Source organism: Pelobates fuscus, chromosome 2, assembly GCF_036172605.1.
Source record: "Pelobates fuscus isolate aPelFus1 chromosome 2, aPelFus1.pri, whole genome shotgun sequence".
NCBI lineage: Eukaryota > Metazoa > Chordata > Amphibia > Anura > Pelobatidae > Pelobates > Pelobates fuscus.
The window spans coordinates 189205788-189221257 of NC_086318.1; the positions used below are offsets into that span (position 1 = coordinate 189205788).

Below are 15470 nucleotides of genomic sequence, written 5' to 3' on the forward strand. Positions count from 1 at the left end.
AGTAGTGGGGGGTCCCGGTAGGTTGTCGCTGTCGGTGACGGGGTGCCCTCTGTTTGCGTGGGTGATGTTTCAGGGTTATGCTCTTGGCAGCCCTTTGCTTGGTCAGGCTTGCGGTTGGCAATGTAAGTTTGTGAGTAGGGGTTCTGTCTGAGGGCGACCCTCTTACCAGGCTGTCGTCTTGAGCTTGGCGGGATGCTGGTGCTGTGTGGCTTTCAAGGTTTGCCCAAAAGCGATTAAATATCTCCTCCAGCCGCTTCATGGATCGCTGCCATGTGTCAGGAGGGTCTCCTTCTTGCTGCCACGCGGCTCGCGCGTATGGAGTAGGCATGACTGCCATCTTGGATTACTTCTCCGAGCTCACCATACGGCTGTAGTATCTCGGGTGTACAATCCCACAGGGTTTGCAGTGTGCTGGTGCGTCAGATCAGCATGCCAGTGGGGACCGGGATAACCCCCACCGGTCCAAAGGGGGGGGAAACAGGGCCCAAAACGCTAGGATAGTGAGGTGAAGTGAAGGAGCGGCCGTCCCCTCCACTTGACACTGTAGGCCTCTGGGGCAGCTGGCGTTGTGTGCCTGATATTTTCTCCAAGACTTGGTCAGACTGCTGGCACGGTAAGTGCAGGTATATTAGGCGATTTTGTAGGTGAAAATCGGGTGAAATCCCCCTTCAATCTGTATAATTTCAGGTTTTGTCGAGGAGCCCCTGCAACACACGTCTCCCTCAGTCGGCTGCCAGGCCCCGCCCCAATGGATGCTATTTTAAACACAGTTTTTTTTGTTTTTTTTTTAAATCAAATCATGGACTATGATCCAAAAGGAACAGAGGCCAGAAACCTGCCATAGACTGCAGTTTTGACCTTGTGATCATATGCATCAACAGCATGGTTGCAAACTGAAAAAAAAACTATTCTGCACAGCAGTAATATATATATATATTCTAGAGCAGCTTCTTGGCCACACATGCATGTTTTGTACTTTTCATGTTTTCATTTATACATTTATAATGAAAATGCTGCACGTGCTTTTTTTTGCCATTTTCTAAAAATCATGCATCTGAAATCTTTCTCCATTAGTTAAGCTCCTCTTTGTTGATGTATAAGTGGCTATTTTGTAAAAACATATATTTCTTGTTGCATTCCCTAAATTTCCCTTTCTACTTTAATTAATGTCAACTGGTGTGGTGTTTCTTTTCTAGACAGAATGGATTGAACTGTATTAAATCTAATCAGTTTCTATCATGCAGCAATCAGATCCCCGGTGTCCTGGAATTTAATCCTATGCTTGTACCTTGTACCTTGCCATACTCTCTATAAGATGTATCCATTCGTTATCCTATCAATGACTATTATGTATTTTCTTCATTACTCTGTCACCCATTTTTTTTATTACTGGCTCCTTCCTACATTTAATATGTTCTAGCTTCCCATCTATAAAAGATCAATGCTTTGAGATTGATACCTGCCTATACAAAAACTCACTCTGACCCTTACTTACTGCTTAAGCACTTTTCTAAAAAAAAAACTAGGTGCCCTGTACAGAAACAAATCCTGCCTCTATACAGAATGCACCTGTCGTGGTTGAATATATTTATGACCTATTATGTTTTAAATTTATATATGTGGGTATGTATGTATGTGTGTGTGTGTGTATATATATATATTTCCTGGCCATATCCATGGCAGCACAACAATGGGTAGCTCCTCCCTATCCCTAATTAGACAGGAACATATTTAAATCAGGGGTATAAATACCCCATCCCACCAATGAACCCTTAGTCTTTTTTTCCTGTCCTATCCCTATAGGACTCCAGTCAGTGTAGACTATGAACTTACTTTTTTCTTTTTGGCTTACCTGAGGGTTTTTACCTTCGGCCTCAAGGGAGTTTCAGCCTCTCTTCCTTGGGAAGTCTCCAGTACGTGGCCCTGCGCAAAGGATAACCCCCTGGAGATGCTCCTTTAGTGACCAGGAGCCACTTGCAGTGACCCTAGGGGTAGCAAGGAAAAAATTGCCAATAAGGAACATTCCCTGCAGTAACCAAGCGGTAGCAGGAAGTGGCAGAAGAACCTCATCTTCAGAAGATTCTTCTCACCTCTACCTGACAGGCATAGTAAGTTTAAATGCATTTTTTTTTATGTATTAAATTGCTAAGGGCCGTCAGGTTTCCCCCCTTGCCATTTATTCTCCTTCAAATAAGGATTTTGTACTCTCCTTTCTTTCCCTTTAAAAGTTTTAAATTTTTACCGGCTTGCCGCCATCCTGGCGGTTTCTTCATGGTGCTCTGCGCCTGCGCGGGCACATGCGCGGTCCGACGGCCGCGTTATGCTTCTCCCGCGCATGCGTGGACCGGTGGCTGCATCTGTAGATGTTTCCGCGCATGCGCGGATCTGGGGCGCGTCATACGGTCTTACGCGCATGCGCGGTGTATTTGCGCGCATGCGCGGAGCATTCTTCCGGGTTCGCGGTGACGTCATCGGTGACGTCATTCGCCGCCTTTAAAAAGGCGCCAAAATTTAATTTAATTTATTTTCCTGTTTCAGGTTGCCTGGACACCTGGGAGCTCTTGCAGCATCTTTTGTTCCAGTTTTGTTCATTTATTTTCAAGCCTCCAGTTTTCTGTAACTCAGGTATGGTTTTATTTTTTAAAGGCACATCCCCTTTTTTTTTTCACATATTGAATTTTTATACTTTTTTGGGTATAAATATATAAATTCTTTCCTATGTTATATCAGGGAAGATGGACAAGTCTTTCTCATCGGACTCTGAGGCATCCATCCATAAACAAAGGTCACAATCTAAAGGTTATAGGTAAGCCATCATTATTTTTTTTCTCTCTCTTTATCTATACCAAACAAAAGAGTGCCTGGTTTAATTGTATTTCCCTATTATGACAGCTCTACGGGAATTAAAGCATCCAGAACTTCCAAAGGCAAGTCGCCTATGAAGATGAGATGCGAAGCCTGCAGCAGTAAACCACTAGAAGGCAAACGTCTCTGCGCAGAATGCCTGTCTACAGCCGCTGGTGCTTCTACTACTGCCCCTACTCCAGATGTGATGGAGTTTATCAAGCAGGCGGTCTCCCAGGGCATCAGAGAAGCTGGAAAGTCCCACAAGAGGCCCAGATTCGCTGAAACCTTCAGGTTTTCTCAAGAGGAATCCTCAGATGAGTCCATGGACCCCTACAGGGACGGGCCGAAAACTGACATCTCAAGGCAGAGTTGCTCGTCTTTATCCATTTGAGAGGAAAGACTCCAGCTGTTGGGATTCGGCTCCTAAGGTAGATGCAGCCGTAGTAAGACTGGCCAAACACACTACTCTACCGGTTGATGACGCTGGCTCATTTAGAGACCCTATGGACAGAAAAATGGATCTGAACCTCACCAAGGCTTACGTGGCTGCTGGCACAGGCCTCCATCCAGCAGTCGCTCTCACTTCAGTTTCCAGAGCTTTAAAGATCTGGATGGAGAATCTAGAAGCAGACATCCAAAGAGGCAGGAGCAGATCCAGTCTTCTGGACAGTCTAAACGATATAAAGCTTGCAGTAGACTTTACTTCTGACGCTTCGGTGGATCTGGTTAAGGCCTTTGCCAGAAATATGGCCCTCTCCGTTTCAGCCAGAAGGGCTTTATGGTTAAGGTCCTGGATAGCAGATACCTCTTCAAAATCTAGTTTATGTGCCTTACCTTTCCACGGCGACATGTTGTTTGGTAAAAACTTGGATGACTGTATTAAGAGAGCTGCCGAAGGCAAAAGAGCTTTTCTTCCGCAGGATCGTAAACCCAGAGGTTCCTTTCGATCCAAACGATACCCAGACTATTTCTCCTTTCGAGATGCCAGATCTTACAAGCCAGGAAGGGAGCATGGTAGACCCCAGCCTTGGAGAGGTGGACAGTCTTCTACCAGAGGCGGTAAGTCTAGAGGTGCCTCGTTCAACAAGAACCCCAGATCTTTATGACTGGTCCCCCCCCCCCGGTCTATAGGTGTGGGGGCACGTCTGTTACTCTTCCAAGACGCATGGGAACTATCCACCACAGACAAATGTCTGTGTGTTGGATGTTGGATATCATAAGAAGAGGATATAGTTTGGAATTCTTCAGACCCCCTCCAGCTTGCTCCTTTCAAACGACCAAGTGGCCAGGAGACGCAGAAAAAAGACAGGCCTTAAAAGATTTCATATCGACACTCCAAGAAGGACATGTCATCATTCCAGTTCCCCAGCAACAGCAAGGTCAAGGGTTTTACTCTCACCTGTTTCTCACCAGGAAAGCTTCAGGCGGTTGGAGACCTATCTTAGACTTAAGCAGACTAAATCAGCATCTCCTCATCCGAAAGTTCAAGATGGAGTCTATTCAATCCATCACAAAGGTCGTTTTTCCACACCAATGGATGATTTCTATAGACTTGGCAGACGCTTATTTCCACATCCCCATTGCTCCAGAACATCAGAAATTCCTTCGGTTCGCGGTGGAAGAAGGGCATTTTCAATTCCGAGCCCTGCCGTTCGGTCTCAGCACAGCTCCAAGAACATTCTCCAAGGTCTTGGTTGTTTTAATTGCGGAGCTCAGGAAAATGGGCATAGCCATTTACCATTACTTAGACGATATCCTCATCCTGGCAGAAGACTCAATTGCCCTTCAGACCCATGGGCAGGTTTGTCTACGTTTTCTACGCCATCATGGTTGGAAGATAAACGAGAAGAAGAGCCAATTACAGCCAGCTCAGGAGATGAAATATTTGGGGGCCATATTCGACACACTGTCGGGCACAGTGCGACTGTCTCCAGAAAGAGGTACGAAGTTGATGAACAAGGTCAAAGACATGTTGGCATCCAATGTGACCTCAGCAGAAAGATGCATGAGCCTGTTAGGAACAATGTCCTCCACCATCGGACTGACAAGATGGGCCCAATGGAGAATGAGGATTTTCCAGAAGAATTTCATCCTACAATTCAGAACGAGAAATCCACTTCAGCCTATCAAGATTCCCCCTCACGTCCATCAATCTCTGATTTGGTGGTTACAGAAGAAATCCCTGTTCCAAGGGTTTCCATTGGGAAACGTTACATGGACTGTTATTACCACAGACGCAAGCCAGTGGGGATGGGGGGCTCACCTCCAACATCAGTTTGTCCAAGGGAAATGGACCTTTCCAGCAACAGAGACTCCCTCCAACCAATTAGAACTTTTGGCAGTTCTAAAAGCTCTCGAGGTTCTCCTGCCCCTCATTCGCTTCAAGTGGATCAAGATCAGATCAGACAATTCCACTGTAGTTGCCTACTTAAACCATCAAGGGGGAACAAGGAGTCGAAAACTGATGTCCATTATGAGGCCACTAATGTCCTTCTCCCAGAAGCATCTAGCAGGCCTAACAGCGATTCATCTTCCGGGAGTCCAGAATTCCATAGCAGATTACCTGAGCAGAGTGGAATTAGATCCGGGGGAATGGAGTCTGTCATACAAGGTGTTCGAAGACATCTCTCAAGTATGGGGCATGCCACAAGTCGACCTAATGGCAACACACAAGAACAGGAAGGTGAAGCACTTCTTTTCGAAGAATTTCGATCCCCAAGCTTCAGGAAGGGATGCTCTTTCAATCGAGTGGGAATTTCACCTAGGTTACGCATTCCCTCCTACACCCCTCATCTTTCCCCTTCTGAGACGATTAAGGCAGGAGAAGGTATCCATCATCCTCATAGCCCCCTTTTGGCCCCGCAGACCGTGGTTTCCTCTGTTGTTGAGCCTTTGCAGTGCAGACCCCTGGCAGCTTCCGAATATTCCTTCCCTTCTACAGCAGGGTCCTGTCCTCCACCCAGACCCTGCCTCCCTCAAGCTGATGGCATGGAAATTGAAAGGGAAAGATTGATCTGCAAGGGATTTTCTCATGCTGTCATTGATACTCTACTACAAGCAAGGAAGCGCTCTACATCTTCCACTGATTACAGAATCTGGGACGTTTTTTCCTCCTGGGCTGCATCCAACCACAGGAATATCCAGTCTATCTCCACCAAGGAGATTCTTGAATTTCTACAATCCGGTCTTGATAAGGGTTTAAGCTACAATACCTGAAGGTACATATTTCAGCTCTTTCGGCCCTTACGGATCAAAGATGGGCCTTGAACACAGACGTGATCAGATTTATGGCTGCAGTTTTAAAAATCAAGCCTCCTATCAAGCCCTTCGCCCCACCATGGGATCTTCCCTTGGTGCTGAAAGCTCTGAGCAATTCTCCATTTGAGCCTCTCGAATCCATCTCTCCTCAGTTACTCACCATTAAGACGGTTCTATTGGTGGCCTTAGCCTCTGGTAGACGAGTGTCTGAGCTCCATGCCTTATCAACTAAAGAGCCCTTTACAGTTTTTCATAAGGACAGAGTTATCTTACGGACTGTTCCCGAATTTCGTCCTAAAGTGGTGTCAGCTTTTCACATTAACGAAGAAATAGTACTCCGACTCTTCAGTCGGAGTCTTCTACTGAGGATGCTGAACCTCTACCTTCTCCGTTAGATCTTGTTCGATATCTGTCTATCTATCTACAAAGATCTTCAGCCTGGCGGATCTCTCAAAGACTATTCGTCTTCCCCAACGGTCCCAGAAGTGGGCTTCAGGCTTCTAAGATGGCCATTAGTAGATGGATTGTTGCCGCCATCATTCAGGCTTACCAGGCATCAAAGATGAAAATTCCTGATGGGCTCAAGGCCCACTCCACGAGGTCCCTTTCCTCATCTTGGGCAGCAGCAGCTAATTTGTCACCTGAACTGATTTGCAAAGCAGCCACTTGGTCTACTCCGAACACGTTTATTAAGCACTACCAGATTGACGTTAAAGCCAGCCACTCAGACTCCTTTGGCAAATCAGTCTTATCTGCAGTTAACTCTACTTGATTATTTTCTATTGCACGTATGTTTTCTAATACACCAGCATTTAAAAGAATGTTTGAATCTGTGTTTTTCTTTCCTTTTTCCCTCCCTGGGTTATTGCTTGGGTATTACCCATTGTTGTGCTGCCATGGATATGGCCAGGAAAGATGAAAATGTATCCATACTTACCGTAATTTTCCTTTCCTGGTCATAGGCCATGGCAGCACTTAGATCCCGCCCTGGGATATTGCTGTTAACAAAGACTAAGGGTTCATTGGTGGGAGGGGGTATTTATACCCCTGATTTAAATCTGTTCCTGTCTAATTAGGGATAGGGAGGAGCTACCCATTGTTGTGCTGCCATGGCCTATGACCAGGAAAGGAAAATTACGGTAAGTATGGATACATTTTCATCTATATATATATATATATATATATATATATGTATATATATATATATATATATATATGTATATATATATATGTATATATGTGTATATATATATATATATATATATATATATATGTATATTGTATTTTTTTTTTTGTTAGATTGTACCCTATTGTAACAATGCAATGTTTTGTGGACCTAAGACATATTTGAAAATGAGAGAAATCTCAATGTATCCTTACTGGTAAAATATTTTATTAAAAAAATGAATAAATAAAAAGCATTACTTCTCATCCCAGGAAAGAATTGAGCTCTTAGCTACAAAGGAAATGGTTGCTAAACATGATACTGGCTTTATTGGACCAAACACATTACAGATATTCTTGGATAACTTTAAACATATCTTCAGGGAGAAAGTGACCAAGCAGGAAAATACCACTCATCAAATACAGTAAGTGAATATTCGTCTTTCAAGCATAAAGAATTATAATCAGAATTAGTAATACTATTTTATAGCAAATTAAACCCAGTATGTGACATAGCCACCCCCTGTGTTTAACTGACTATATATAAGATGTTGTAGTATGAATAGAAATAAAAGACTATAATGTTTTGTATGCTCTTATTAAGACTTGTTTAAACTTGGGAAATGTTCTATGTAAAAATATTTCAATGTGATTTGTGTAGTGGATACACAGAATTGTTACTCAATAGAGGTGTCATGATAAATTCATAAGGTGAACTGTGTCTGGGAAGAGATTGATTAAAACGTGTTGGTGTCTTTAAAACACCCTGAAAAATATGAGCAATTAAGACATGTTTTATTTTCATGTTTGTAAACCAAGTAGTTTGAAGGTATTTACAACCAGTGCTGGTCAAAGGACGAGTGCTTTTTATTATCGGGCTTTATCATTCCTATGTATGTGTTGTTGAAGGCAGTTTGAAGCAAGTTCCTGGACAATCAGGACTCAGGAGGATAGGTTAGATGTGTGAGTGAAGGAAGAGAGCCATAGGAGGATGAAACGAAATACAATTACACAATACTAGCTGTCACCACAGGACAGTGGTGTTGGGGAGTGTAGAGTCATAGGCCACTGGGAGCACAGGATATACACTCACCAATTAAAGTCATTGAAGCTGCAGAAAAGTTGTGTGAGAGACCGGAATCTTCAGAATAGAGTGACCGTGGTACACTTCGTTGCGTCAATGAGTCGAAGGTGTGCACTGGGTCTGGGTAAATTATCTGTTGTAAGTCACTCAACTTAAAGTACTTCAATAGTCTTGACAAGGCTCTTATCAAAACACATAGATAAATTAAAAGTACAAATCGGCTGGAGTTTAAACATGAATTGTGAAGCCCTTGGGTAATGGTAACCAAATGATGGAAATAAACAAGTGGTGGAGTGGTTAAATCTGTCCAGGCCAACTTTAGTATCAGACAAGAAATACACACAGATATTGATTGTGCAGTTAAATGTTTAGGTAAGCTAAAACATTATCAGAACATGACTTTTGGTGATCACTGCTGCTGGAGTCAATAGGCAGTTTATTTAATAAGCTAGCCCACAGGAGATGGAAGCACAGCAGAACTGGGGGATGAGAGACCCAGAGTATGGTGAGAGGTAATCTAGCAGTTTAGTTTGCCCATATGAGATCTAAGTATCAGAAGTGCTAGTGCATTACTTTAGATGCCTCATGTAGAATAACTGACATGCGATAGACATAGTGATTTACCATCATTTGGGTGATTATGGTGAATTGAGAGATTTCCTGAAAAGTGTTTGTGATCTCTTATTATCAGAAACAACAAGAAATCAGCGTGCTCTGATCCATTTCACTGGGGAGAGGGTCATGGTAGGACTAAAAGAGAGAGGCCCTGAGGCCAGAGACCAGTCATCTAGTAATTCAAGCCATAAAATTAGATAAAGGAGGATATCTCCTATATTTATCACCCTCCAGAGTTGATGTTGCACACCGAGAACAGGTGTTAATCTGAAGTACACATGCAGGTCCACCCAGGAGTGACCCCCCCAGGCATCATATGTCATAATAAAGCCTAGCAAGACCCAAAATTAACCTAAGTGCCGATGGTATGAGTACACAGCATTTGTAAGCGTGTTTTTATGTATTCTTAATAACAATAAATTTAAAAAAATTTATACTATTGGTATTTTCATATTTTTTTATGTGGAGCTCTATTTCCAACCTTGACTGTATATTTTGAAAACTTTCCATATCCGGTCAATTTATAAATGTTTTAAGATAAGTGCAATTGATTTGGGGTTTGCACTTTAAGGTCTCCGACTGACTTTATTTGCAGTGGGGTGCAATTTAAAGGAACAATGCATGTTATTTATTTCTTTGAAAATGACTTTCATGGGATTTGAAGTGACCACCTTGTCTAAATAGTGTATTCAATAACCTCTATTGGATTATATTTTGTGGATCTTGGGTTTGCAGTATTGTGGACATTGTGGTGGTGCATGAAGGTGTTTTATTTTGTGTTTACTACATTTAGTTGTTGGAATATAATTTATTTATTAGGAGAGTGGCCTAGCAGACCGTTGAACATACCTGTAAGGATTGGTCTCTGTGACTTCTATCTGGTAGGCTTTGCACCGGTTTGTTATTTCTGTTGTCCAGTTCATCAATGTAGAGAACCATATTATGCAGTTGTGTGGTCATGTACTGTAGAATATCAGTTGTGGTAGGTTGAGCTACCAATAAGTTGTGCACAATGTATTGAGGATTTATATGTATAATTTGGTGTAAAGGAAGAGCTTTGTTTGGCATTAGCAGCCTTCTAATCTGCTTTAGTTGAGAGATTTTGTAGAAGTGTCATCAAGTAAGGAACACCAGAAATGTGAGTTTGGGTCTCTTCAGGCCAATCGTCAAAGTGTGGGAATGCAGAACGCCAAAGGTCCACCAAGAATCAGAGGCAATGAAGCCCTCAGAGGACTGCAAAGCCAGGTACATTGGTGTTACTAGAAATTGTAGGTGAGACCAGGTGAAGGAGCATTTGCTGCAACTGGAGGTCTTCTGAGAACTGGGGATTTTGTGTCCCTTTCCTATTTTTGTATGTTATTACCTAAACTACAATTTGCTATAGAGTCATCAGGGAGCACAGAGATTAGGCACTCAGGCCATGCCCCCTCTCCATATAGTCATTATTATGCGTGTACTTGAGGTGCTTCATGGCTGCTGTTATGAAACTTTCTTCCACATATGTTGTACCCAATTCATATTAACTCTTCAATAACCAATTTTAATTTAGATTGTAACAAATGCTACAAGTTATGTATAGTTCTCCAATGTATTGTTCTATTAAAACAAAACCAATGTGTGTAGTTACAGCATCAAGAATAATTTAATGCAATATTGGTATTGTGAGAAAAAGCTTATATTTTCTTTTAAAAGGGGTGCAATTGAAACACTTTTAAACACCAGAAGTGATGCAAAAAAAACTCAAGAGCACATTGCTGAGCTGGAGAAAGAATATTCAAAGGCACAAGCCACAGCAGCAGATATTTTAAATAAACTCATTACCAAAACGTCAATATTGGAGAGACTGAAGGCTGACCTAGGTGAGAAATGCAACCTGAATAAGTTATACATCTTTCTACTGTGACAGTCCATTGCTTTTCATTTAATAAATTAGAAACTTTATATGAGGATGTTTCATTCTGAAATATTTATGTCCAGGGGTTTCTGATTTTTAGTTTAGTTAAGAACAGGTTAAATCAATGTGAGAGTTGGGCTTAACTCTATGCCATGCCTTATGTGCCAGATCATGGTATTTTGCAATATGTTTACTAAATATGTTGAGGGTCGTGGGTTGGGGATGAAAGTGAGCACATCCGTCAGCATATATAAAGAAACACAACCATATCTCAGTCAACAGATTCTTGGTTGTATTTCCATAATCACCTTTGTAGTATACTTTTTGGCAGTTTTCAAATGAATGTGCACAATTTATAGAAAATATTTTCTGTCTTAAAGGATCTCTAAAGTTACCCAGGCCACTTCATCTCAATGATGTGGTCTGGAAGCAGAGGTCCTGTTATCTTAACTTTTCAATGTAAAACATTGGCATTTTGCAGAAACAGCAATGCTTACCTTAAAAGGTTAATCACGCCTACAGTGGCTGTTAAACTTACAGCCATTGGAGGTGCTTTTGGTGCAATGACCAAGTAAAGCATAATCACAGATTGCAGCCCTGACAGAAAAACATTGATTCAATGCATTGCTACAGGGAAGCAGAGATGCGCATGCAGCACTCGCTGAGCATGCACATCAGGTTCCCAATATTCCTCTGTGGAGATCATTGGATTTAACAACCACCAGAGGAAACCATGCTTTCTCCATGACTCCACAGGAGGAGAGATAAGCAGTGATGAGGGAGCGTTGGCGCTCGAAAAAGGTGAGTAAAATTCTTTATTTTATTATTTTAATTGCACACACGGAAACGGAACCACTATAACTAGTGACAGGAACACTAAAGCGTTAGAAATACAGGTTTGCAATACTAACGCTTTAGTGTTCCTTTATTCAATTACATTATTGACACCAGGTTTTACTGAATTATTTTATTGGTAATTAAAGGTTATCAGGTAAAATAGTTAACTAAAACAGTTTCTAAAAGTAATTTTGCATGGGATTTCTGACCTCTACACACAATAAGTTATAAGGATGACCGGGACCAGATGTCTGTTGGTAACGTCTATCAAACCTGAAGGAAGCCATGGTCATCTATTTGAAATGGGAATGAATGGGAATGACAGTGATTACCTGTAAGATTAATATTTTGGAATTCTGTATAAAAAATAATCTTCAGACAAAATCTACTTTTGAGGGGTGGGATATATTAGGTAGCAAGTAAACATCTGCCATAAATATATAAATGGACAGACATTCATTGATCAGCCACAACATTACAACAACCTGCCTAATATCATGTAGGCCCCCCTCATGCTGTCAGAACAACTTTGATGCATTGAGGCATGGACTCCACAAGACCTCTGAACATGTCTTGTGGTATCCAGCGCCAGAACATTAGCACCAGATATTTTAAGTTCTGCAAGTTGCAATATGCGGCCTCCATGGATCTGATTTGTTGTTCCAGCAAATCCCACACGTGCTCAATAGGAATGAGATCTGGGGAAGTTGGAGGTCAAGGCAACACCTTTAACTCTTTGTCATGTTCCTCAAACCACTTCTGAACAATTTGCAGTGTGGCATGGTGCATTATTCTGCTAAAAGAGGCCACTGCCATAAGGGAACACAATGAAAGGGTGTATGTGGTCTACAACAATCTCTAGGTAGGTGGTACATGCAGGTCCAATACTGGGTGGATGCAAAGGCTCTGCCTCCTCATGTTAGGTCCCACCACTCTTGTAATGCATCTTCCCTCATAATCAGCACCAGGCAGCAGAGCTGGAAGGCAAAAGTTACAAGCTGTTAAACTTAACCTTTTTAAAGACAACATGCTGATCCATGGGGTGGGGGGGGAGGGGTACTAGCGCTGCACAGCTCCCCAATCCATGTGTGTGTACAGCGCACCTGTGTTCTATGCACCCACCCATGATCGGCCCTGGGTACCTATTACAGTAACATCCACATGCCAGGACCCAAGGTTTCCCAGTAGAACAAAGCCCAGGGCATAAATCTGCCTCTGCCAGCCTCAGGTAAACAGCACACATGCACCCGGCCATCTACCTGATTTAAACAAAACATGATTCATCAGCCCAGGCAACCTTCTTCCATTGCTCCATGGTCCAGTTATGACGTTCACGTATGCATTAATGGTACTTTATAGGTTATCATGGGCACTTTAACCAGTCTGCGGCTATGCAGCCACATATATGCAAACTGTGACGTACTGTGTGTTATGATACCTTTTTATCATGGCCAGCATTAAGATTTTTTTTAGCAATTTGAGCAGTAGCTCTTTTCTGTTATCAGACTAGATGGGATGCACCTTCGTTCCTATGTGCATCAATGAGCCTTGGGCACCCATGACCCTGACACCGATTGTCCTTCCTTGCAGCTCTTGTGGTAGGTACTAACGACTTCCAATAGGGAACACTCAACAAGACTTGTAATTTCAGCAGATGCTGTGACCCTTTTGTCTAGCCATCATTATTTGGCCCTTGTTAAAGTCACACAGATCTTTTCACTTGACCATTGTTCCTGTTTCTAACACATGAAATTCAAGAACCCCTTGAGAGGTGCCATTGTAACAATATAATGAATGTTATTCAGTTATCAGGGGGTTTTAATGTTGTGGCTGATCGGTAAATAGATATTAATACAACAAATAGGATATACAGTGCTTTTGAGCAAATAGGCAGCAGAACTTAAATTATAAAATAACTCTATAATAAAAATATTATTAAAATAATAATATATTCTATGACACATATAGATATTGTTAATCATTTTAGCAGGATCTCAAGAATTATATTTATACATCTTTTTAAATGATCATATTTGTCTTTTGTGACAACGCATCATAATAATCTTTTTTTTAACACAGGTGTTGGAGACAAAACTCTTGAGATATTCCTCTCCCAAAATGATAATGAGCTTCAAAACCTTGAAGAAGATGAAAATTTGCTAATAGATGGTACTGCCTTTGACTTTTATTTTAACATTTGTTCTTTCAAATGCATCAGATCATTACCACTGAAACATTAAATGCATAACCAAATTTTCTTATCAAATGTTAGCCCTTATTGTTATATGTAATTTGTGTTGTAAATTTGACACATATGGAAACTGGGATTTAAAGAAAACACAAGTCAATGATAATGTAAATAATATATAGAGTATTACATTATGCTATATGCAAACTATTAGACGTAGGAGCAATCATTAATGTTAAAAACATCAGCTAAAGGCTCTGGAACATCACTAAAACTAAAATAAAAAGTTGTATATAAGAAAAAGCAACACCACTCTAGTCCAGGGATAGGTAACCTTTGGAACTCTCGATGTTATGGACTACGTCTCCCCTTATGTTTTTCCAGTAATATCGCTGATATAGTCCACATCAATTGGAGTGCCAAATGTTGCTTACCCCTGATAATATTACAGAGAGCTGGCATCTTAAGGGAGGTGTATCATGCTTTGGGAAGTTTATTATAAATAGAGACAGTATGATAGTATGTTGGCAGAAGGGGGAAAGATGGTAGCCCCCACAGTGCTAAAGAATAGGAAATTACTAAACCAATGCAATATATAATTCATACTGTGAAATTCAAAACAGGAAAGTAACCCTGTCAATGGCATTCTAAATTGTCATAATAATCTGGTCTGTGCAGACCATTTGTCAACATGGATTAAGTGTCTATTTGAATAGCTATACAGAGCCATACTGTCATCAGATAAATAGGACAGCCCGGGTTTAATTTTTACATTTAAAGAAAATGTACATATTTGTTAGTTATACAATGATTTTTCGTGAAAAAAAAAATGATTGCAGTACACTGCTGAACCCTGAAAAAAAAAAAAGTTAAGCACACTAAATGCAAAAAATTACATATTTTATTTTTGTTTGAGATGGCTAAGGCTTGTGCACAATAGCCTGGCCGTTTACTTGCAAATACCATGCTAAATGCTTGTTTATGTAAAGCTGACTTTTTCATTTGACTTATAGATAGTTCTGATGAATATGATGATGCATTTAACTGCATGAAGGAAGCCAGCAAAAAATCCCACCTACAGGAAATCATGCAGAAGATCGAGAAAGCAGCTAGTGAGTTGGAAGATGTTCGAAGCAGCCTCAAACATGCAAAGAACCAGGTAATAATTTATCTGTACAAAGTCACTGTACCTCCCTAATGTTCCAAATACAAGTGTACTCTTTTGTTTTAACTTACAGGTTATCCATTGGTGCAGTAAAGTGGACAAGTCATGTATCGAGAGACTTGTAAGAGGCCAAAATCCGCCCTACCTTGTTGCCCAGGTGAGGAAATGCTTAGTACCAATACACATTAGCACAGACAATTTCAGTTCCCCTAAGAACTATATTTCCAGTTTATAAAAAGAATTGTAATTAATGGACGTTGGGGGAATTAATCAAGGTGTTCTGTTCTAAAATAAGGTGCAGCAATGTAAAATGGGAGGAGTCAACAATGAAACTGCTAGTGTCCTAATTTTCGTTTCAATTGCCCCTTGACCAAGACAGCTAACTATATATATTCATATACCATAGATTGTAAGTTCA

The 15470-nt window shown here is 41.2% G+C and overlaps 1 protein-coding gene across 1 annotated transcript in view; it reads left to right on the forward strand.

The window, feature by feature from the left end:
• Positions 1-15470, forward strand: part of LOC134586252 (dynein axonemal heavy chain 5-like) — a 260789-nt gene that overhangs the window by 186915 nt on the left and 58404 nt on the right. Inside the window, exons 73-77 of the mRNA XM_063441744.1 lie at positions 7543-7694; positions 10661-10827; positions 13779-13868; positions 14901-15046; positions 15126-15209. Of these exons, the coding sequence (XP_063297814.1) occupies positions 7543-7694; positions 10661-10827; positions 13779-13868; positions 14901-15046; positions 15126-15209 (639 nt within the window). The remainder of the gene's footprint in view (positions 1-7542; positions 7695-10660; positions 10828-13778; positions 13869-14900; positions 15047-15125; positions 15210-15470) is intronic.